Source organism: Saccoglossus kowalevskii, chromosome 15, assembly GCF_978046115.1.
Source record: "Saccoglossus kowalevskii chromosome 15, keSacKowa6.1, whole genome shotgun sequence".
Taxonomy (NCBI): Eukaryota; Metazoa; Hemichordata; class Enteropneusta; family Harrimaniidae; genus Saccoglossus; species Saccoglossus kowalevskii.
Window position 1 is genome coordinate 29,547,334 of NC_140655.1, and position 26,407 is coordinate 29,573,740.

The 26,407-nt window shown below is 35.0% G+C and overlaps 2 protein-coding genes across 3 annotated transcripts in view; one reads left to right on the plus strand and one right to left on the minus strand.

Annotated features, from left to right (window-relative positions):
* The window catches only part of LOC100369081 (exocyst complex component 8-like), a 42,938-nt gene extending 26,302 nt beyond the window's left edge, over positions 1 to 16,636 (minus strand). Inside the window, exons 1-2 of one of the 2 annotated variants that reach the window (XM_085490692.1) lie at positions 7,141 to 7,281; positions 5,858 to 6,013 (exon numbers count right to left, since the gene is read on the minus strand). In XM_085490692.1, the coding sequence (XP_085346818.1) occupies positions 5,858 to 6,013; positions 7,141 to 7,198 (214 nt within the window). In that variant the 5' untranslated portion in view covers positions 7,199 to 7,281. Of the gene's footprint in view, positions 1 to 5,857; positions 6,014 to 7,140; positions 7,282 to 16,526 lie in introns of those variants that run through there. The other variant, XM_085490693.1, reaches the window with a different exon arrangement.
* LOC100377408 (kelch-like protein 17) lies at positions 7,421 to 24,116 on the plus strand. Its single transcript, XM_085490694.1, has 11 exons — positions 7,421 to 7,543; positions 8,406 to 8,469; positions 9,029 to 9,306; positions 10,093 to 10,214; positions 11,727 to 11,948; positions 13,631 to 13,747; positions 14,490 to 14,703; positions 14,895 to 15,039; positions 16,533 to 16,789; positions 20,153 to 20,408; positions 21,248 to 24,116. Exons 3-11 carry the CDS (start codon positions 9,054 to 9,056, stop codon positions 21,453 to 21,455), a joined length of 1,794 nt encoding a protein of 597 aa, XP_085346820.1. The 5' UTR covers positions 7,421 to 7,543; positions 8,406 to 8,469; positions 9,029 to 9,053; the 3' UTR covers positions 21,456 to 24,116.
* Positions 24,117 to 26,407: the final 2,291 nt, after the last annotated feature.

Here is a 26,407-nt window from a genome sequence, read left to right on the forward strand (position 1 = left end):
CAACATCAAAATCGCAGGAGGTTTCTGCTGGCGACGTTACCCAGTTCCAAATAAAGATCACCAACGCCAAATAAGCAACATTTTAACCGGTAATCAAGATTAATTCAATCCACGGCTAACAAGCAACATCACAAGTGAAGTTGTAGCGTGAAGCTCAGCGACTACTGCTGACAACGTAAGTCATGCTTGCGTGCCTTCACCATTGTATTCAAACGAATCACGTGGTGTGCCGTTCTCTTTCAAACCCGGGATTCGATCAATAGGGGAGTTTCAGTAAAAAAACACATTGCAAATAATGCAAATTCAACATTTTCAAACCAGTATACTAAAACAGAAATGCTCAGCGATGCAAAAGAAGGATAGATGTTACTTTTCATTATACACATCTCTGTTGATACAATCCCTCACATATTCTATTCCCAGTTATACCTGCGTAAATGGATTAGCCTCTTTTGATGTTGACAATCAGACTAAAATCACGTGACAGGCTGTTAACATTGGCTGTTGCATACACTTTCGCCGGTCTGGAAAATGTGTTTAGTTAGCTCTCATTCAAGTAACAATGCAGATTTCCCAGTGGGAGTGAAACTATTCGACTCTCCCATTAAAAAATAGGGGTGTTTTGAGCAAAAAAACGAATAACCCTGGAGTGCACACAACACACTGAATTTCGGAACAAATCTTGCATTATTTACAGCAGCAGAATACCACAGAAATATCAGACGAAACATGGAAACACTATATATATGTATTTCGGCCTGAACCCTCTCTATTGCAATTCCAGGAATTACCCCCCATATGTGCAACCATTTTCCACCTTGGTACCACCCAAGCCTGAAAACAAAATCTTAATACCACGCTGAAGCGTTTGGTAATAAACGAAGTTTCAAATAAAAACGAACACAAAAATCTCGGCATGCTGCGTTTCTGAATTGTTGATTATTACTGTACTCAGTAGTGATTATAATAATGTACACAAAATAAATTTGTTGAATGGTTATGAAATACAAATAAAAGTCAACTAAGTTTCATCGTAAGCGAATGATTCCGGTCTCGTATAAACGTTTGATGCTGTAGGATATCCGCCATGTTCTCTTAGGTCAAATAGGTCAAATCGCTAATTAACCAATCAAAAAGCTGGATGATGCCAACGTGTTCAAATTACCATAGCTTATTTAAATATGTTAATGTTATTGAACGCAATGCGAAGAGATTGATGTTGTAGTACGATATTTTGGCTTGGATTTTGATGCGAAAACGGCATGATTTTTTTTTAAACAAAAAAATTAGTTGTTTTTAAAAAATAAACTGGTCATCTGAAGAATAATTTAACATTGTTCACAGTGATAACAGCTCATTCTCGAAAGGAAGCTTACCCGCTCACGCTAGTCACGATAAAAATCATACACGTGTACTCTTGAATAGACAGACGTCAATGACTACGGTAAAACTTAGACTCTATTTTAGCCGGCAGGATTGATTGAAATGTCCGAAAAATGACGCCAAAATACACCTTATTTTATTTTTTAATCCAAGGGCGAATTTACGGCAGAATTTGGTCCCTCAAATAAGGGACACGTGAGCTTTGATTCTAACCGGATACATTGCACTGGGTCGGGGAGATAGTTTGCTAAACTTCCATGTATCTTTTGTCCAATGGGTACTTGTACTTCGAACATTCGCAAGTTTTCCTAGGTAGTGCGAGACAGCTTTGTCTTTTGACCTATTAGTTTTGTGCTGACCTCTTCTGCGCGTCTTGATGTTTTGTTTTGCTTGTCATAATACTCACTGATTGATGACTTTGTTTAGATTTTGAGTTACAACTCGGCCACGACTCTAAAAACATGTCACATTTCTAACGCCAATTATTTAAAACCGGTCGAAATTTTGGAGTTTTTACGGTACTTTAGATATCAGTGTGAAAGCTTAAAATTGGTTAATTATGCAAATTAGGTAATTAATATGTACAGATTGTAACCCACAATTATTCAGGTCTGTCTATTGTCCTACAGCATCCATGTACATTCATTGATATGTGATGTATAGTACCCTGAGATATCAGTGTGAAAGTTGGTTAATTATGCAAATTAGGTGATTAATATGCACAAATATTTACCGGAAACTAATTGGGTCTGCATAATTCTAGATTCATTGAAATGTAAATGATTAGTACTTTAGATATCAGTAGAAAAGCTGAAAATTAATTATGCAAATTAGGTAATTAATATGCACAATTATTTACCCTAAAACTAATCAGGTCTCTGCATAGTCCTAAAGGATCTATGTACCAAGTTTCATTGAAATGCGATGATTAGTACTTGAGATACCCATGGAAAAGCTGAAAATTAACTAATTATGCAAATTAGGTGATTAATATGCACAAATATTTATCGAAAACAATCAATCTCTGCATAGTCCTTGAGTATGTAAGTACCAAGTTTCATTGAAATGTAATGCTAACTACTTATATCAAATGCTGAAAATTAATTAATTATGCAAATTAGGTAATTAATATGTACTGATATTACCATAAAAACTATCAGGTCTGTGCAGTGTCGTATGACATCTATGTACCAAGTTTCATTTGAAATGTGATGATTAGTACTTGAGATATCAGTGGAAAAACCGAAAATTGACTAATCATTATGCAAATTAGGTAATTAGTATCCACGGATTATTACCAAAAACTAATCAAAACCTAGCATTAGTTCAGAGCATCTATGTACCAAGTTTCATCAAAATCCAATGAGTGGTTGTTTAGATATCAGTGGAACAGTCATGGAACCACTAAAAAATAGCTAATTATCATGTAAATTAGGTAATTAATATGCACGGATTTTTACCAAAAATTAATCAAATCTGCGCATATGTTCAGAGCATCTATGTACCAAGTTTCATCAAAATCCAATAAGTGGTTCTTTAGATATCAGTGGAACAGTCATAGAACAGCTAAAAATTAGCTAATTATCATGCAAATTAGGTAATTAACGAGCATGGATTTTTACCAAAACCTAATCAAATCTGCGCATTGGCCCAGAGCATCTATGCACCAAGTTTCATCAAAAACCGATGTATGGTTCTTGAGATAGCAGTGGAACAGTCGGACATACATACACACACACATACACACATACAGACACACTAACTGCAAAGACTCCCATTTTGTGCTTCGCACATGGGAGTAAAAAATCAGTGAAAATAAATTCCATACAAAATGCCCAAAAAGCCTTTTCAGCGAAAATTAATTCCAGCTAAAAGAAAGTATTTCACAGTACTTAATATTAAAAATTCAAAAGTTACAACATAAGGAGATAATCCTGTCTTTTCTTTTCACTATTCATAGTTAATTCTGTGGATTGAGCTCTCAGCATCTTTGGATTTATTGAAACTCTTGCTACTCTGATGTTCAGAATCATTTAATCAATGGTACTGTATGTGAATATTATCATAGTTTATACATCTGAGGACATTTTAATAAAGAAACAAGTTTCAAAGGAACTATCAGTAAGTTATTGTAAAAGGTGAAACTTCAGGTCATTGATACCATATTTGGATACATTTAATGTGAATGAATGTTTTTTTATTGATCTAGTATGAGATATAATGCTGAGAAACAAAATAACATAGTTGAACTCTGGTGACCTTGCCCTTTGTTATTTAATATAATTCCCTTTATCATAGTTTGTTTCAATATAAATATGCATTGTCATAATTAATTTTGAATACAAACAAGTTTTGGGGTTGAAATAAACAGTGGGGAATCAGTCTACCGAATGTCCTTAAAAGATGTAAATATCTTACAAAAACATTGGTGCCTTATTTGTTTAATTATTTTAAGGGACATAATTTCCAGCTTTATTCAAAGTAATTCAGATATTTTAGTATAAAAACAAATGTCTCATTGCAAAAAAAAAGTGCTGCATTTAGATGTGATAGATTCATAAAACATGCAAGGTAACAGAAAATCTTAGCTGGCTTTTGTCCAAGTATTTTGTACAGGTGTCTGTCAAAAATTAATGATTCACTGAGACAAATATGAACTGCCTCATTGTGTGACTACTGTATTATATGAAAAGTAAAAAAAACACCCTTTATGAATAGCTATCATGTTGCAAGCTCTGCTTTGTATGCAAATCAACTTAAATAGTTGGTGTCCAGAGGAGGGAGAAGTCAACAGTACTGTTGCCTCCTGAGAATCTACATCTTCAAACACTGCAATCTTTGAAGTGCGTGTTTAAACTAGTATAATAAAAACTCTATCTTTCTGTTCTAATAGCTGAAACATATTCCTGTGAGTTTTCATTTGTCGAATGAACTGTTTGTCAAATACAGAATACATATATTTTAGAATAATTTTCTTTTTAAAATGTGGATGAAATGTTTTGCTTTTAATGTATTTTTTATGTATTGTTTTTGATTTGATAACTTTGAACTAAACAGATTTTCTATTAGCTTCAGATCTTGATCAAAGTTAGGCACCCAGTTCATAGGAGTGCTTATATTGATTTTCTGACATCTTGTTTTCTATAAAGATTTTATTGGTAGGTTTGCAAATGTGTATCAGACTGTGCAATCTCTCCATGAGTTGGTTTTGAAACCCATTATGGGATTCTGAGATACATTACCAAGGATATTATTACAAGATAAATCATTTGCTTCATTGAACACATACAACAATGCATATTTCCACTGAGATCAGTGACCTTTGATGTGTATCACCAGTGATCAGTCAAGTAGAAACAGTCAAAATATTTTATCAGATTTTCTCAATTTTTGCATGATATTTTCATACAGGACATCTGTTGTTCAAACTCAGGGAAGACTTTATACTGATGAATAAGGTGACCAAGTTTGATAAAGTTTGGAATAGAATTAGTAAAGTTATTATGCACACAATAAGAATTATTAACAACGATAACAACAACAACAACAACGACAACGACAACAACGCCGGACAAAATTTTTCCCTTAATATACCTTTCCCTTCCATCTTTGATGGTACGGGCAAGGTAAAAATGACAGACATTTACTTCATATTTAATAGATTTTCAAATATTCTATTAATCATGATTTTCATTAGCATACTATTAATTCAGACACATATAAATTAAACTTTGTTTACAGTATTCAGTGCATGACACTTGCGTGGCTTCCTCTCTTTGTCTGACATTTGGTAGTGCAGTTTACTTCGGGAGAAGTCAGGAAACCAGAAACAGTGAACTGTGGCAGAAAGGGGGCATGGCTACAAGTAAACTTTTTTTTTTTTCAATTTGACACAAAGATGATTTATTATTTAATTTTGTTTTATTAGAAATGTCCATTTCAGGGCAACAAAATCAAAAGCATGAACATGTAAGTAGACATTTCACAGGCACTTTATGTAACTGAATAAGATGTAGGAATTTCTGTTTGACGATCAAAAATGGACCATAACACACAATCTCAGTGAAGTATTTTACATTAACAAATGGCTGTGAATGTCACATTGAAACACCATTGCTACTCATGTGATTATTTTTACAAAGAAGCTATTGAAATCATGGTTATACATACATACATGTACTATACTATGCACAAAATAAATGTGAGCAAAATATATGTAACTCCCTCCCTCCCTCCCTTCCCTCATCCAATTGATCCATAAAACTGGAAATGACCATTTTTTTTCTCTTCAAGCGTTAATCATTAATCAAGATCATTAATTTGTTTTGAACTGAAGCTCAGCACGTACAATTATTACATTTTTCCTAGATTAAATTAAATATATCTTGACAGTCTGTGACATGGGGAAGCACCAATAGTACCGGTATTACTATCTGAAGGTTCTGTAGAGTAAAACACAACCTGTAAAGGATACATGATATTTCTTTGGCAGTTTCAATAAACTGGGTGTAATTTTTATAGACATTTTTCTTCATAGCCACGGCAGTTTCATCACTAAGATTTTGTACCCGTCGGCGGTGATCAAGTAAGTCTTTATACCCATCTCCTCCAGAACCAATCTCACGGACATCTACAAAAAAGAAATCAGATGAATTTGATTGTAAATGAATATGTAAAATAATCTTTGTTCAATGCCTCAATAGAAATCAGTTTCATCGGCTTTTTGGGGATAGATGTACCATATGAATTCAATGATCTCTATCCACACAATTTCTAGCTGCAGTTCTCTAGCTCGCTTGGTTTCGCTGTCGGTTATTTTGTTCGTCGTGGTGTTAACGCGAAACCAGGGAGCTACAGTTCCATCCTATGCGAGTTACCATATTTTACCGACCTGAAATCAGGTCGGGCCGTAACAGCCGTTTTTTTTCATTATTTTCGCCTCAAGTTTCTACTTTTCTACTGTCGATGGGTCCCGAAACTATTTCATCAATTATTTTGAGGGCGATTGTTCGAAATTGGTCGATTTCACAACGAAAACCGCGGAAAACTACAGCGAAATCCCCGCGTTTGCCGCCATCTTGAATAAGTTATCGTGACGTCACAAGGCGTCACAGTTTTCCCATTTCACGCAGTTTTCGACGTGAAAATGACCAATTTCGAACAATCGCCCTCAAAATAATTGATGAAATAGTTTCGGGACCCATCGACAGTAGAAAAGTAGAAACTTGAGGTGAAAATAATGAAAAAAACCGGCTGTTACGGCCCGACCTGATTTCAGGTCGGTAAAATATGGTAACTCGCATAGAAGGGAACTGTAGCTCCCTGGTTTCGCGTTAACACCACGACGAACAAAATAACCGACAGCGAAACCAAGCGAGCTACAGAACTGCAGCTACACAATTTCAACTGCAACAAAATAACATCCATGGCGCTGTTTAAGTGGGCAACTGGCGACCGAATGTGAATTTTGATCATTTTGACAATGCCGTGCATCCAAAGATACATACAACTAAAGAAAATACAACAATGAGTGCATCTTTTACTGATGGAGTAAAATACTGAGACAACCCCCCTCCCCTCCTAATTTTGAACCATATTATAGCTGTACTTTAGAATGACTGACAATCTATAAGTTGAAATCACTCGTTTGTAAAGCAAACATATCTTAAATTGCTACCATAGCCAAACAGATGACGCAATATATATTTAATAATTAACTAATGAAAATAAAATAAAGATAAGCTCAAAGACACTTACAATTTTCGGCGTCGAAATCCGGCCGAGAAAGCACTTTGGTAAAATTAGACTGAGCCATATTTAGTTTTCGCCCTCTGAAGACTGTAACCTCGTTCGCAAAATATTATTACATACATGATATTTTGCAAAAATTAACATTTCTGTAGGTGATATTAATAAATATATAATCAATATTTACTATTATATCTACGTTTAGAGAAAATTCCTTGAGAAATAGTTTTCTAAATATGAATTAAAACTACAAATATATATAACTGTTGATCGAGTCACTCGACTTCCGGCGTACAGAATACTTCCGTATTGATCACTGTTATTTTGTTAGTTGTCACAGCCTGGGGTACAGGTGTTTAAAACTTTTTCTGTGGTTGGTGATGTGAAGTAATGGCATAAAACCTCTAATCAGGTTGGTTCATACATCATTGTACCGCGCTTTTCTAAATTGACCATTCGTATGTATTTTGTTTTTATATTTTGCAATGTGACGATTCATTGGTGTAGTAATGAACAAAGGGAAAGGAAAGACAAGACTGCTGCCTTTGACACGGACAATAGCGATGACTGACACTCGGCGTCTGGGTGAGACAAACCTTACAGTCACGGACACTCAGACGGAACCAGTCAGACACACTGGATTTTATTTAATCTTCAATATGCATGTGATCTGATCCATGGGGAGTAGGGATGAAAAGGGTACATAAAAAGTAAAGAAACAAAAATGATAAAAATTTGAATACAAGGAATGTGTTACTGGCTTAGTTTATGTAGGTGCTGCTGTATTATATCAAAACAGTTTTTTAAATATTGTTCTGAAGGAATTGACATTTACTCGTCACTTAGTAATGATATGAATTTATTTTCATTACTAAATTTGTGAACAGTCATATAGGACAAGTGGTGTTCTATGGAAATCCCACACAAGTTCTATAAGACAATATTAAATTCTATAGGATTTTTTTGTACACACTAGTATGTATTTTTGTTTTGTCTTTGCCATACAACGAACGCCCATTTTTTTTTTAACAGCACCCTCAGATGGTACTTGTAAAACTTGTATTTCACATGGGTAGTTACTATTGCCAAGTTTTGGAATTATTTCTTTTCAATGATTCAGTATAGAGCAAATGAATTTTTAGGATATTAATTCCAATGGAAACAAAAAGACAAATCAAAAGTGCACAACACAAACAATATAGTTTACATGTTTATGTTTTTTCACAAATTACTGTAAATTGACGTAATGTATTCTTTAATATTTTAATACACAGCTAAGCAAATAGATGTTATGTTGGACTTGCTCCTATCAAATTGTATTTTGATGTGTATGTAGATGTAAGTATTTCAACTTTAAAATGTTGATGTTTTTCTCACAACTCTTAACTTTGATAATAATGGGTAGGTGCTAAAACTAATTTGTCATATCTTGAGAAGAATATGCTCATTGTCTTACAGAAAACAATTGAAAGTATGACAACCAGTGGTTTTGTCCGGAGATCATGTGCATCTTAAAAATGTGGGAAAGTCACATTTTTATTTATCTTTTATTTATCCTGTGATATGTCAGTTTAGATATGGAACTAAGCTCAGATCATGCCCATTTATTTTTCTGTCTGTCTGAAATCCATTGTTAAATATTTTATTTTCACGGAATCATCCCTTCAGCGAAAATAGCGAAAATAAATTCCAAGCGAAAATAAAGTATTCTACAGTATTTGACAACCTATAACAAGTTGGTACCTAATTAAACACTCTCAGTAGAACATCAGTCAGTTTATTTATTGTGTTATGCAAATGTGTATTGATGTTTCCCATGATGCAATGCAGGAAACATGGCAATAACCTTTCGAAGATGCACATATTCATATATTATTGTAACATTTTGTTTGTACAGCAGTGTCTATGAACACTTCAGCACAATGGACCCAACTACAACTACAAGTACAAAGTCTCTTCGGACTAGTCCAACATTCACATCAGCAAAGCGATCTGCATTAGAATGTGTCCGACATTCATCAACCAATCACTGTCAAGATGCATTCTTAGCTATGAATAGAATGCGAAAGCTTGGCGTTCTGTGCGATATCACTCTTAAAGTTGGATCCAATGTTATCACTGCACATAAATTAGTGTTGGCGTCCTGCAGTCCGTACTTCCAAGCTATGTTTACAAGTGAGTATATTGGCTGAAGTCATAATGATACATTAATTAATTTGCATATCATAGATTACAATCTTATAAGGTCACAGAAATTAGATCATAAATACAACATTTGTGTTTGATGTGGTAAGCCCAAAAAGGAAATGATTTTATTGCCTCTTGTGCCTTACCTGTGCCTCACATTTTTGTTATCTATTTTTGAGCAGAAAATGGTCTATTTGTTGATCAGTGGTATCAATGCACAGTGCATGTTTGAATTAATTGTAAGCAAAATTGTGATGTATAAATCACATTAGACCCATTTCAATCATGATAGGTCATGACAACATCTATACCATTCAATCATTTGTGACATCGTATTTGGAGTAGTGATGCAAATTTGATTCAAAATGGCAGACTGGTGGCCATTTTGTGTTATTTTTTCTTCAGATCAGATTCAAAATGGCAGACTGGTGGCCATTTTGTGTTTAACGAATGCTGTTCTAGGGCCTTATCTCTGACATGCTCTGACTACATGTAATTTCATTCAACACAAAAATGCACATAATAGATGATGATATGAATGTCTTGTATCAGCCATTATGCAACCAGCAAGAACTGTAACACCACTGTACTGATGTAATTTACCATCATCAATTGCCTGAAAATGTTTCCTATATAATCAACCCTTTTCGTTGAGATGTCTCTTTTAAAAACAGGGGCTATGTCATTTTCATTGACTTGTTATCATTGGTCTGAATCCACTGGTAATCAACTGTCAATTTGTTTTTGTAATGTTCTTATTTCTTGATATTACAGGTGACATGACTGAATGTAGGCAATCTGAAATCACAATGCATGACATAGATTACAAGGCATTAGAACTACTGGTGCAGTTTGCTTACACTTCGGAAATAACAGTCATGGAAAAAAATGTCCAGGTATCAACATCATTTATTTAAATCAACCATTTGTTACTGGACCAGAAGTCACTTCAGATTCATGTTTGCATGGTATTCTGTTCCTCTTCATCTACAGGTTTAGACATTCTAAATTGTTTCTAGAAGTCACTTCAGATTCATGTTTGGGTGGTATTCTGTTCTTCTCTGTCTACAGGTTTAGACATTCTAAATTGTTTCTAGAAGTCACTTCAGATTCATGTTTGGGTGGTATTCTGTTCTTCCCCATCTCCAGGTTTAGACATTCTAAATTGTTTCTAGAAGTCATTTCAGATTCATGTTTGGATGGTATTCTGTACTTTTCCATCTACAGGTTTAGACGTTCTAAGTTGTTTCTAGAAGTTACTTCAGATTCATGTTTGGATGGTATTCTGTTCTTCTCTGTTTACAGGTTTAGACATTCTAAATTGTTTCTAGAAGTCACTTCAGATTCATGTTTGGGTGGTATTCTGTTCTTCCCCATCTACAGGTTTAGACATTCTAAATTGTTTCTAGAAGTCATTTCAGATTCATGTTTGGATGGTATTCTGTACTTTTCCATCTACAGGTTTAGACGTTCTAAGTTGTTTCTAGAAGTTACTTCAGATTCATGTTTGGATGGTATTCTGTTCTTCTCCGTGTACAGGTTTAGGCATTCTAGATTGTTTCCCGAAGTCACTTCAGATTCATGTTTGAATGGTATTCTTTTCTTCTCCGTCTACAGGTTTAGGCATTCTAAATTGTTTCTAGAAGTCACTTCAGATTCATGTTAACATGGTATTCTTTTCTTCTCCGTCTACAGGTTTAAACATTCTAAATTGTTTCTAGAAGTCACTTCAGATTCATGTTTGGATGGTATTCTGTTCCTCTTCATCTACAGGTTTAGACATTCTAAATTGTTTCTAGAAGTCACTTCAGATTCATGTTTGCATGATATTCTGTTCTTCTCCGTCTACAAGTTTAGACATTCTAAATTGTTTCTAGAAGTCACTTCAGATTCATGTTTGGATGGTATTCTGTTCTTCTCCGTGTACAGGTTTAGGCATTCTAGATTGTTTCCCGAAGTCACTTCAGATTCATGTTTGAATGGTATTCTTTTCTTCTCCGTCTACAGGTTTAGGCATTCTAAATTGTTTCTAGAAGTCACTTCAGATTCATGTTAACATGGTATTCTTTTCTTCTCCGTCTACAGGTTTAAACATTCTAAATTGTTTCTAGAAGTCACTTCAGATTCATGTTTGGATGGTATTCTGTTCCTCTTCATCTACAGGTTTAGACATTCTAAATTGTTTCTAGAAGTCACTTCAGATTAATGTTTGGATGGTATTCTGTACTTTCCCATCTACAGGAGTAGACATTCTAAATTGTTTCTAGAAGTCACTTCAGATTCATGTTTCACTATCAGTTAAGATTCATGATAATTATTTGTTGTGTTATTTCATATCTGATTAAATTAAATCTGAAACTCAAATATTAGACAAAACTTCAATGTTTTCACTATGTTTTCTTTCCCAGAGTCTACTGCCAGCAGCAAGTCTATTACAGTTGCATTCTGTACGTGATGCTTGTTGTAAGTTTCTAATGAGTCAACTAGATCCCGCTAACTGCCTTGGTATCCGACGCTTTGCCGACGCACATGGTTGCTATGAGCTGCAACAATCATCGCATAAATATGCCCTCAGATGTTTCACTGATGTCTCCCAGGGCGATGAATTTCTTCAACTTCCTGTTAAAGAGGTATTGACTTGTAAACAAGTGTAAACAAGCTAAAATAGGGAAGTCTTTATGTGTTGTATGTAGGACATGCTTTCATTCTCTATTCATTTGGAATTGTTTAATTTTTCCTGTTGTTGTGAGGCCCAAGAAATATATTCATGTTCCTAATCATTGTACTCACCAATTGAAAATGGAAAACACAGAAAAAGTACACATTTTATAATATTTGTAAAATATTTAATCCAGTGTTCTCCCCAGGCCTTTCAAGCACTGCGGGCCCGCGTCGCTTAGACAAACAGCCGCGTCGCTTTTGTTTCGCCTGCGATCCTTGAAATCCTGCCCGCGATGCTTATTCACGTTGTATTGTGTCAGCCTCGTCTAGCACATCTTTAAAACAATAACATGTATTGATCGAAAGGTAATCCCGCCTTTGTACATAGTTAGCCTTACAAAAACAGTGATAAAAACGGAAGTCTACAAGAAGTTACCAAGTCTATCAAGGGTGCAGAGCTGGCAAACCCAAAATACTAGGGTAGTAATAATTTGCCCATTGCGTCGGGATGGTCTATCCAGAGTTGCTGCACTGCGATTAATTGCGTTTTTACTACTTCATCGCCAGTGACACTTTACCAAGAATTAAAAAAACAAGTGAAATTAAGTCGCATCGAAAAAAAAAACTGTAAATAAATCGAAGTAAAAATTATTCAACTGCAGACGAGACGGACGAGGAAAAACGAACCCTGACCTCTAGAAATACCTCATTCATAGTGCGTCATTACCGAGGAACGCCACCCTAAGGCGACGTAACGCATGTAGTGACATCACAACCGATGCATGCTGGGTTACAACGGAGATTTTGATTGAGGTAACAAAGATGGCGGCGCAGAGTGCATGTTTTTCCGCGATGTTTAAAAACAACATTTCGTTGGCGATTTTGATGTAATTTCTAAGTTAATCATCAATGAATCGTTTTAATTAAGCAAACATTCTAAGTTTGTGTATTTTTAAACAAAAAAGTCAGGGACCGATGATCGCAACAGCAGCAGTGAATACCCGTTCAACGCAATGCCGTCAGCTGACAATGTTACGGTGATCATAGCGTTACACAAATAATAGATAGATCAATGAAAAATCGCTGACCTTAGTTTTGAAATGCCGTTGTAGAAAAAAAATGTCATTATTGATTTATTAATTTCTTCATACAGATTTTACAAATTTAACAAACAACCCCTCCCCCTCGTCGTATGAACTGACAGTAACATTGGCACTAAAACTGACTGTACTTGTACACAAAATAATGATGAACCAGTTACCTCCACGGATAAACAATATATTTACTGACTGGCTATAAATATTTCCATTTCTTTCCTGTTCTATTTCAAACTTTATTTGACTTGATGCACACATAAAACACAATGAATGTAAATGAATGTAAATGATAAAAAATATATGAGATATGTATCTCTTCTTTATTTCAGTTATAATGTTTGTTGGGGAAACTAATTATTATGCAAACAAAATTATGCAAATAAGATGTATTGTTATGTAAATTAGCCGCGATGCTTAGCTTAGAGTCTGGGGAGAACACTGTAATCATAACAAAATTATTATTTTTTTCGAATCAAAACTTTACTGATTGCTATAGTGACCACATGTCTCTAAAAAAATTATCCCATTATCTATCATCAACCATCTGGTATTAGGTCAGTGACCTCATTGGCAGTGACCAACTGAACGCATTGACAGAAGAAGAAGTGTTCCAAGCAGTTATATCATGGATATCCCATAATGTTAACCAGAGAGGAGTGCATACTGCAGAGGTGAGAGTGTAATTATATGTTTTCTACTTTGCACAAAATAAACCTGCATGACATATTCCATATTTAATTTGATCAATTGTAAATTATGCTCATTTGGTTTAAAATATTCAAATAAAATGTAGAAAAATGTAGAAAATGATAGTGTTCTATAGAGTTTAAGTTTCAAAACGTTGTAATTTTATTTGATGACAGTAATGCAATTTCCAAATGTTATTTAACATGAAGTTCAGATTTAATCAGGGATGTTGCCATGCTGGTCGGCGGTGGTCATCCCCGGCTGATGTCATACTTTACCCACAATCTTTTGCTGAAGACTACATAAATTGATGAAAAGTTGAATATTTAGAGAATGAAAAGTGATATAAAAAAACTGTAAATTGCATTCTCCTACATTTGCCAAGCTCTTTTATCTCTTTTATCCCTTTAAATTCAAACTCTTCTAAATCGTGAAACATAATATTCGTACTGTGACCGAGCTCATTAATATTCATGTCCGACTGGCACTCCCATTGGGCAAGCGAAATCCCTGTATAATCATTATAGAAGTGTCAGTCACACTACTGTGATACATGTATCAACGAATTTGAGTATTCTACTGCTCAGTTAGAAATGATCCGATATTAGCTTTCAGATTGGAATGACTAGATGTGTAACTTTATTGTACAAAATCTAACCAATCCTACAATAGCTACTTAATAAATCATACCAAATTTTGTACAGGATGACGTATGTTATCTTTCAGTTGATGAGGTTAGTGAGGCTTCCATTGCTGACGAGGGACTTTCTGATGAACAATGTGGAGAGTAACAATATTGTTCGAAATTGTCTCGAGTGTAAAGACTACTTGATAGAAGCGATGAAGTATCATTTATGTCCTGAACAACGTACAATTCTACAATCTGCAAAGACTAGAGAAAGAAGAGCAGAGGGAATGATGCCAGTCATGTTTGCAATAGGTATGTTATATTTTTATAAAAAACTAATTAATTTAAAAATAGTGCACTTTTCTCCAAATATGGTTAAATGTGCCAAGATGAAAAATTTCTGTATTGCTAGAGCAGTCATACATTTATTCAATGACAGTGTTATATATTAGTTCTATGATTGTACATGCTGTTCCTGTAATATTTTTAGTTTCTAACTCTAGGTGGCGGTAGTTTATTTGCAATACATAGTGAATGTGAAGCGTATGACCAAAAACAGGAGAAATGGACATCAGTGGCTGCAATGAATACAAGAAGGGCAAGATTGGGTGTTGGCGTTTCAGGGGGCAGGATTTTTGCTGTCGGAGGGTGAGTTGGCAAGATTTAGTATTGGCGTTTCAGGAGGCAGAATTTTTGCTGTCGATGGGTGAGTTGGCAAGATTAGGTCCTGGTGTTTCGGGGGGCAGAATTTTTGCTGTCGATGGGTGAGTTGGCAAGATTTAGATTTAGTCTTGGTGTCTCAGGGGGCAGAATTTTTGCTTTTGGTGGGTGAGTTGGCAAGATTGGGTCTTGGTGTCTCAGGGGCAGAATTTTTGCTGTCGGAGGGTGAGTTGGCAAGATTGGGTCCTGGTGTCTCAGGGGGCAAGATTTTTGTTGCCGGTGGGTGAGTTGGCAAGATTGGGTCTTGGTGTCTCGGGGGCAAAATTTTTGCTGTCGGAGGGTGAGTTGGCAAGATTGGGTCCTGGTGTCTCAGGGGGCAGGATTTTTGCTGTCCGAGGGTGAGTTGGCAAGATTAGGTCCTGGTGTCTCGGGGGGCAGGATTTTTGCTGTCAGAGGGTGAGTTGGCCAGATTGAATCTTGGTGTCTTGGGGGGGCAGAATTATTGCTGTCGGAGGGTGAGTTGGCAAGATTGGATCTTGGTATCTCTGGGGGCAGGATTTTTGCTGTCGGAAGGTGAGTTGGCCAGATTGGATCTTGGTGTCTCGGGGGCAGAATTTTTGCTGTCGGAGGGTGAGTTGGCAAAATTGGGTCTTGGAGTCTCGGGGGAGCGTATTTTTGCTGTCGGAGGGTGAGTTGGCAAGATTGGGTCTTGGTATCTCGGGGGGGGGGGGCAGAATTTTTGATGTGGGGGGGGGGTGAGTTGGCAAGATTGGCTCCTGGTGTCTCAGGGGGCAGAATTTTTGCTGTCAGAGGGTGAGTTGGCAAGATTGGGTCTTGGTGTCTTGGGGGGCCCGAATTTTTGCTCTTGGAAGGGGAATTGGCAAGATTGTTAAATCAAATTTAGTGGAGCATGGTACTTGTACAGTGATTGTGTTAACTTAATATTCATCTGGCATAAAGCTGGTGTACATTTAGCTTGCTTTCAAAACTGTATCTAAATTGTAATCACCCGAAACATGTTTTATAATTGTTTTAGTAACATTTGGTTAATAGTACAAAGAAAATGTTGAAATTATTGATGACAATAATACTCACTTTGAAAATTGTAAGTTTAGCTCAGGCATTAAGTTATGCCCAGAGTATATTGTATGTATTTACTGGGACTGATATATATATATGAATTGTAGACAATGGTAGTTAGTGATCATGTAGTTCAAGTATAAAGTAAACAGATTTTGTCAATGCATAGCCCTTCAGAATTTGTATCTGATTGTGTGTTGGAACAATTTTTCAGGATTAGAAAATATTTGCCCAGCTACCAATTCCTTTATATCAACAAACTAGTATTTCTGGTAATCTGTATTATCAGACAAATGCTATGTTGTACATAAGTTAAAAAAAACATTAATTTAAATTGTCTTTTAAGAAATATCATACAGTGTTGAGATCAGTATATACTAAATGATTCTATTTACTTTTAGATACGATGGCACACATGACCTATCTTCAGTAGAAGTGTACAGTCCTCCTTTCAATAGCTGGGTTTTTGTTGAACCACTTGGAACTCGTCGTAGTTGTGTCGGTGTTGGCATCCTCAATGGTTTGATGTATGCTGTTGGTGGTTTTGATGGAGCTTCATGCCTCAATAGCTGTGAGAGATATGATCCTCTGACAAACTCATGGACGTCTATAGCACCTATGAATGTTAGAAGAAGATATGTTAGGGTGGGGGTTGCTGGTAAGTTTACTCTGTATGGATTATAGAGGGCACTGATTTGATGGAGCTTCATGTTTTAATAGCTGTGAGAGATATGATCCTCTGACAAACTCATGGACGTCTATAGCACCTATGAATGTTAGAAGAAGATATGTTAGGGTGGGGGTTGCTGGTAAGTTTACTCTGTATTGATTATAGAGGGCACTGATTTGATGGAGCTTCATGTCTTAATAGCTGTGAGAGATATGATCCTCTGACAAACTCATGGACGTCTATAGCACCTATGAATGTTAGAAGAAGATATGTCAGGGTGGGGATTGCTGGTAAGTTTACTCTGTATGGATTATAGAGGGCACTGATTTGATGGAGCTTCATGTCTTAATAGCTGTGAGAGATATGATCCTCTGACAAACTCATGGACGTCTATAGCACCTATGAATGTTAGAAGAAGATATGTCAGGGTGGGGATTGCTGGTAAGTTTACTCTGTATTGATTATAGAGGGCACTGATTTGATGGAGCTTCATGTCTTAATAGCTGTGAGAGATATGATCCTCTGACAAACTCATGGACGTCTATAGCACCTATGAATGTTAGAAGAAGATATGTTAGGGTGGGGGTTGCTGGTAAGTTTACTCTGTATTGATTATAGAGGGCACTGATTTGATGGAGCTTCATGTCTTAATAGCTGTGAGAGATATGATCCTCTGACAAATACATGGACGTCTATAGCACCTATGAATGTTAGAAGAAGATATGTCAGGGTGGGGATTGCTGGTAAGTTTACTCTGTATTGATTATAGAGGGCACTGATTTGATGGAGCTTCATGTCTTAATAGCTGTGAGAGATATGATCCTCTGACAAACTCATGGACGTCTATAGCACCTATGAATGTTAGAAGAAGATATGTCAGGGTGGGGATTGCTGGTAAGTTTACTCTGTATGGATTATAGAGGGCACTGATTTGATGGAGCTTCATGTCTTAATAGCTGTGAGAGATATGATCCTCTGACAAACTCATGGACGTCTATAGCACCTATGAATGTTAGAAGAAGATATGTCAGGGTGGGGATTGCTGGTAAGTTTACTCTGTATGGATTATAGAGGGCACTGATTTGATGGAGCTTCATGTCTTAATAGTTGTGAGAGATATGATCCTCTGACAAACTCATGGACGTCTATAGCACCTATGAATGTTAGAAGAAGATATGTCAGGGTGGGGATTGCTGGTAAGTTTACTCTGTATGGATTATAGAGGGCACTGATTTGATGGAGCTTCATGTCTTGATAACTGTGAGAGATATGATCCTCTGACAAATACATGGACGTCTATAGCACCTATGAATGTTAGAAGAAGATATGTTAGGGTGGGGGTTGCTGGTAAGTTTACTCTGTATGGATTATAGAGGGCACTGATTTGATGGAGCTTCATGTCTTAATAGCTGTGAGAGATATGATCCTCTGACAAACTCATGGACGTCTATAGCACCTATGAATGTTAGAAGAAGATATGTCAGGGTGGGGATTGCTGGTAAGTTTACTCTGTATGGATTATAGAGGGCACTGATTTGATGGAGCTTCATGTTTTAATAGCTGTGAGAGATATGATCCTCTGACAAATACATGGGCGTCTATAGCACCTATGAATGTTAGAAGAAGATATGTCAGGGTGGGGATTGCTGGTAAGTTTACTCTGTATGGATTATAGAGGGCACTGATTTGATGGAGCTTCATGTCTTAATAGCTGTGAGAGATATGATCCTCTGACAAATACATGGACGTCTATAGCACCTATGAATGTTAGATAAAGATATGTCAGGGTGGGGATTGCTGGTACGTTCACTCTGTATGGATTATAGAGGGCACTGATTTAATGGAGCTTCATGTCGTAATAGCTGTGGAAGTTATGATCCTCTGACAAACTCATGGACGTCTATAGCACCTATGAATGTTAGATGAAGATATGTTAGGGTGGGGATTGCTGGTAAGTTTACTCTGTATGGATTATAGAGGGCACTGATTTAATGGAGCTTCATGTCGTAATAGCTGTGGAAGTTATGATCCTCTGACAAACTCATGGACGTCTATAGCACCTATGAATGTTAGAAGAAGATATGTTAGGGTGGGGATAAATTGCTGGTAAGTTTACTCTGTATGGATTATAGAGGGCACTAATTTAATGGAGCTTCATGTCTTAATAGCTGTGAGAGATATGATCCTCTGACAAACTCATGGACGTCTATAGCACCTATGAATGTTAGAAGAAGATATGTTAGGGTGGGAGTTGCTGGTAAGTTTACTCTGTATGGATTATAGAGGGCACTGATTTAATGGAGCTTCATGTCGTAATAGCTGTGTGCTTAATCTCAAGTTATCAAATCTCAAGGATATATTATTGGACTATAATCACTAAATATAGGATTGTTGATCATGAATGCATTGGAATGTGAAAGGATTTGACTTCTTTGTACCTTTTGTTTTTGACCTAGTTTATTCAGAATTTTAGCTTCATATCAATAAAAAATAAATTACCGTAAAATCTGTATTAGAAGCCATTGTTTGTATTAAAATGGTACAATGCAACAGAGGGGATTCCGTTTTTATTAGAGCAGCTGCACATATGAAAAATGATAAATATTTGGTTCTCAATTGTTCAAAAAGAATGGGTGCGACTTTTATTAGGGATGCAGCTTCTAATACAAATTTAACATTACCAGTATAAGAGCACAATTTCAACCTATTGGAATTCTCAGAAAACAAATCAAATCAACAAATATGTTGCATATACTGAAATGTTATGTCATCTTCAGTTTATAAAAGTTCTGCTTCAATCTAGACTGTGATACATGTTGACAATGCTCATTCAGTTGACTTTCATCATTCTGATTATTTTCTCCCTATTAATAGTAATGCGATTTTGATGGTTGTCGTCAATGAAGCTACTGTAAAACATGTATTTTTCGCGAGCATGTCTTCTTCGTGAATTTTAGTGAGAGAACTAATTCGCTAATTCAAGATGTTGCTAATGACTGCATTATAAAGCAAAATGGCAGCCAAACAATGTCTTTTTCTGCACACACACACTTTATAAACACAGAAAACGTAATAATCTGGAGCGCTTCCTTATTACACTTGACAGTTTTTCTTTGTTTTTATGGAGGTGATAACTGTGCATTTGTTTTGGCACGCGACTGACACGTATTGTGAAAACAGGAAATCAACAAAGAGAGATTCGCTAAATCATCATTTCGCTATTACCATTGTCATTTTACCACAATTCGTTGAAATAGCATGTCGCTTTTTCAACATGTTTTACAGTATTTCCTGTAATATCTGCAGGTGCATAAATGGGCTTCTTGTAACCATTTGTACATTTCGTTATAGGTGGGTGTTTATATGCTATAGGAGGCTATGATGGATCCACACATCTTGCAAGTGTTGAGAAGTATGACCCATCGATAAATAAATGGTTCGGTATATCTAATATGCTGAGTAGACGTAGTAGTGCTGGTGTGGCTGTTATTGATGATATGCTGTATGTTGTTGGAGGGAATGATGGTGCGTCTTGTCTTAGTAGTATGGAAAGATACGACTCGTCTTCAAATCAATGGGAGCCATTGTCGTCAATGAGTGTTCGAAGGTAAGTAATAGTGTCTTTGAACATCTTAAAGAGGGGGGCTAGCTGGTACAAGTTACCAAAAATAAAAACAACATTTTACGTTTTTACAGGAAATAAAATATAAGTTCTGATTACAGTACGATAACAATCGATTATAGCTTACAAAAATACTTCTTGCCGACTCTCTTAAATAGATAGATAAATAGATTTTTCTATTCATACAAATGTAATATATTTTGTTTGACATGTTCAAAAGATGAACTTCCCCGTGATCTTCTCAGAATGCAGTATATAGAAAATTTGCAATTCATACCACATCAGTTCTCTTAGTGCATCCAAGTGATTTCAAATTTCATTCTCTGTTTAAGCTCCACCAACGCATATTAAGTGGCCTGTGTACTTTTATTTATAAGGCACTACATCTAATTAAAAAAAAAATATCATTATTATAATTTCACAGTGTTTTGATACAATTTTTAAATATTTATTTTTGCCATATTTAGTGTCATAGTTAGTGTATGACCCAGAGGTCTTGAAATACAAAGAAACTAGATACTTACATAATGTTCTCTGAGTAATGAAAAATTAAAATCAATGTTGGTAGTATTTAATTAATGCTTATATTAAGAATTCAATGCTTAGGGCTCAGTTGCTCAATGGGTATATAGATTTAATGATGTGGAAACCTGTGTGTAAGTTCTCATGCTTGTGTGCTCAGTTAATAGCAAAACTATACCTACTATCTATGACAGATTAATTACTTTACTAACAGTTTTTCGATCCAATTTGTATGCCACCCTCAAGTACTTGAGTCGTCAAAATTTGCTTACAGTTTTTTGTTGATAAATTTGACCTTGTAGAAGTACTCATGATGTTGTTGTGATGGATGAATACTTATATGCAGTGGGTGGCAATGATGGGAGCAGTAGTTTGAACAGTATAGAACAGTTTGATCCAAATGCCAACAAATGGACAACACTGCCACCGATGACAACCAGAAGAAGTAGTGTGGCTGTAGCTGTCTCTGAGGTATTATCACTGCCAGCAGGTACAGCTACGAACGTATAACAGAACAAAAGTAACACTGTCAGCAGACACAGTTACAAACGTATAACATCAGAACAAAGGATAGGATGATGAAAGCAAAATATGAACACTGATGATGAATTTGATGATGTCATAATTTGATGATCATCCAGTTATGAATTCAATGACTACATGATTGTTTTTTATCATGATGACAAAGGAGTGCAGAATACGTGTACTTTGGTGACATATCAGTTTTATCACTAATTTGTATGTATGATGTTTACCACATCAGTCTAGTGTTAATCTTTTAAATTATGTGAAAATCTCCTAGTTTGACAATATTCTCAATAGAAGATTCTTGATCACAATGCAATGCATACATATCCACAGAAACAACTTATGAGTGTTGCACAGAACAGAGCGTACAAGAAAAAGTGTCAACACCTAGGTTTATTGCTAAATTACACTCTGCTGCATGTTCCTTGGCCCCCATGAGTACTGCGTTCATTTCAGCCATATAACGCATGCATCATGCAAGTACCACCACCCTTTAATCCCAAGGACCCATCTGATAGTGACACTTTTTCTGCTACAAAACTTTGTGATTTTTCTGATGCAATTAGTCACATGATATTAAAGCATGTTACTGGTATAATTAAGTTTAGTAGATTTGATATTAGTTGCAGGGACAGTCACTTGGTTTATAAAAAAAGATTTAACAATCTGTTGTTAAATTCAAATATTCATTTAGTTTCAATTTAGTGAATTTAGCTATAAGTAATATAAAATAGATAAATAATTAATGTCTGTACAGTATTGTTTGAAATATGAAACAAGTTGAGATGAAAGGAAAATGGCTAGAACACAAGTTTTATGTTGTGTGTGGCTACAAAAATCAACATATCATTGAAATCTTGACCAAATTTTATAACATTTCCACTTTTTCCGGATTTATCATAAAATATCACTTTTGACCAACATTAATTCTTCTATCAGTAAATGTTTCTTTTTCAAAATATTCTATGTACAACACTTTTATCCTATATGGTGCCTTATGCTCTTTTAAAGTTACAATCCAAACAATATCTTAATTATAAACTAAACCTTAGATTAGTGTCTGTCATTACTAGTATTTTCTCATATTGTGTCCATGAGGCATGTAGTTTGGACAGTTTATTTGTTGCACATATCACTATCATGTTACACATTGTTGCACATATTACTATCATGTTACACATTGTTTCACATATTACTTTCATGTTACATATTGTTGCACATATTCACTATTATGTTAAATAGTGTTGCACATATTACTTTCATTTTACATAATGTTGCACATATTACTTTCATGATACACAATGTTGCACATGTTACTATCATGTTACTATCATGTTACACAATGTTGCACACATTACTATCATGTTACATAATTTGCACATATTACTTTCATGTTACATTATGTTGCACATATCACTATCATCTTACATAATGTTGCACATATCACTATCATCTTACATAATGTTGCACATATCACTATCATCTTACATAATGTTGCACACATTATTTTCATGATATAACGCATGTTTCATCACATTGCACTAATATAAACATAGCTGAAACAAAGTGACAGACACTGAGTAAAAACAAATAGTTGATACAAAAAAATCCATGCTAAGCTATTACTAATAATAGAATCCCTGATTGTGTTTTGATAGTTAATACAAAGAAAATGAGTGCCGTATCATACACAGTCTATAGATAGATGATATAAAGTATATTCCCGAATTTCCCAGTCGTTTATTTACCTATGTAGAATTTTATTTCCACATGAAGATCAGCAAACTGTGAAGTGTACATTAGAAATTGTGGCTATTATTAAAATGATACATTACATGGTACAACAGAGGGAATACAACCTCTATCACAGCATCTATATGAAAAATAATGAATTTTTGTTCAAATTTGGTCAAAAAGAATGGGTGCAGCTTCTATTAGGAAGCATATTCTATTTGGGGTGCAGCTTCCTTAAATCCTTATAAGAAGTAATATATAATGTAACTTCGTTGACACTTCCCCTCAATAATCACATTTTTGTTTTCAATTTATATTGTTCATTTGTTTTCAAACTCTTGTTTTTATGATATAAAACTTTTCGAATTTTGAATCTTTCTAATTGTGAATAAAAAAATGATGCAACCATTGATCAAACATGGTTTCCATGGAAACAAATGTAGGTTATGACACTTATAAAAAGGCTGAAAAAAACAGTTCAAAATAACCAATCCTAACACTTTTTACTATATATTTATTTTTTTTCATTAGTGCTTCACATGAAAACTCTATTATGTTACAAATATATCAACAGTGAGTTTATATTTATTTAGATATTTTATATTGCTAGATTTGAAACAAACTTATTTGAGAATGATTTATTTATGCATACATGATATTATGCACTGTTTGTTTATTGGATTGAATGTATATAATAGTTACCTGCAATAATGTGATATTTATATATTTTATGTTTCAAGCATGTGCTTTCTACTGAGATTCGAAATGTCATTAGTACAGCACTGGTAGTATGGTTTCTAATAAATGTAGACACTAATATAGCACTAAGGACACAAATTGTTCTAGTGCATCATACAATGTGAATTACTATGTATGTATGAATAAATATGAAATATTACAGATACCAGACATATTTTGACTTGAATTTTCATCAATCTATGCAAGATCACTCATCGGTATGCAAGTGGAATTAAAATAAGCATCAAACATACAACTCCAGTTGGTGAATAAATCATTTGCCCATTGGTGGAGATATTCTGATAGAGGAACATGCATTGTATTTATGGTTTGAACGAATGAACATGGTTTGAAGATAATTTGCATACACTAGTTTCATTTTGATTTGGCATATCTAATTTGCTCTCAATCCATTAAATTGAGTCAAGTTTATGGTTCAGAAGATTCATATATTTGTCTAGGAATAATCCATCCTGACACAAATATGTTGCATAACATGTTGTATCTTTCTAAAAATTAATTATGATTTTAATTGCAATTGTAGGCTAGTAATTAAATTTTCCTATTACCAGATAATACATTCTGATGCAGACTTGTCAGTGACTTGTTTCTTTTTCCTATATCAATTATCACATCTCAATTCGTTTATCACTGACTAATATCACTGACTACAAACTAAAACATTCATCATATGTGTTTGTGCTTCATTGTATATTTGCATATGGTTTGTCAGTGATGTATTTATTGAGAAGTGGTTATTGTTCCTTGACAACAGCACAATTGTGAAAATAATTTTATTTGTGCAAATCAGTTCTTACCTTTGACCTAAAATTTGAATCTATGTTGTAACCGATCTACTTGATAGTGGTTTCTGGTATAAGGAATGTCTTGATATAATGTTACACTCGTCATTCAACTGATATCGAGTGTGCTCTAAATTCACACACACAAATACACTCGGCATGTACTGGTGTACCAGTAGGCACAAAATGGTTATTTTCATTTTAAAGTTTGTGTAACTGTGTCGCTGTTGGCTTTAATCTTGAAAACAAAAACAGAATGAGGTAGGAATATGTATCTAAATAGTTTAGCAATGTATCACTATCAAAACATTTAATGCAGTATTATGTTTTTATGTTCTCAAAGAAGCAGATAATCATCTTGAAAATGACTTTTCAAAATTGACTGCAATTTATGTTAGTACATTATTTAGGTCTGATTTCATACAAAATGATGCAAATTGAGGGGAAAACCTAATGCATGTTGCTGGTGATACGTTAGTATCCTAGACTATTAGACTATAATATAAATTTCACCTATTTCCGTAGCATCTCTGCGAAATTTGGCTTTAATTAACTAATTAATTTAATTAACTACAGTGATTAATCTAAGTTTGAAATAAACAATTGTATGTGTATGTATAAAAAAGGACGAGTTTGTGACATCAACCGAGCTCGTAAACAAAATCATACAATTGTCACAACAGTTTTGAGTCTCTTTTATATTTGTATACCCCAATAAAACTATCGAATTTCATTTTCAAAATGAGACGTTGTATCACAAATTGTTGATGCTGTTTTCTTATTTTTTCCGCAGCTGTAATGATCAGTAAATTATCTCATCTTAATTACCAGGCACAATTTTATTCAAAATTGTTTGATCTAAGTAAACAAGGCTGTACAGCCGTATTTATGCTGTTGGTTCTAATGATTCAAATTACCCTCGCGTCCACACTGTAATTATTGCGCTGTTTTCATCAGATACGTCATGGGGACATAGGTCAGTTAGATGACTAACCAAATGCCGTGATTTACCAACGATGCATGTACTAAATGCAAACTTAAAACAAAATTTAACATTGTTAATTGCACAATCGTGCCAGAAAAGAAAAGTAAAGTGTAAATTTGCGTTTGAAATACCAACTTCACATGGGACGTGTGGTCCACGTTGAAAAAAGAACAAACAATGTGAATGACCATAAATCCATCATGTGCACACGTTTTGAATTGTTGGTTCGCTGGCTGGAGCTTTAGAAACTGATATATTAACTGCATAATGAATTCGGTTTCCTGCACATACAGATTTCAAATTGGTAACTCCCAACATAACGTCAACCCATCACTGTCGAGCGATACAGCAAGAACATATTCAATTGTTAGTAATTGAACATTATTTTCATTATTATTGATATTCTTAAAACCACAAAGGAGGCATTACAATTCATTGAAATTTAATGACTGAAGTAAAGAAGAATAAAGATAGTTGGCGCTTCACGTTTGCATTTCGTGTTCACATGGGTGACACGAATGACAACAGCGTCAGTGGATGTAGGTACATTGGGACTCGCATCCCTAAAACAATTTTGTTAAATTGTTAATAGTTGTAAGGTAATTTTTTTATAAAATCCTAAATCAGAAGTTAGCTGCACCAAACATATACAGTACAGTACTCTTGCCAACATG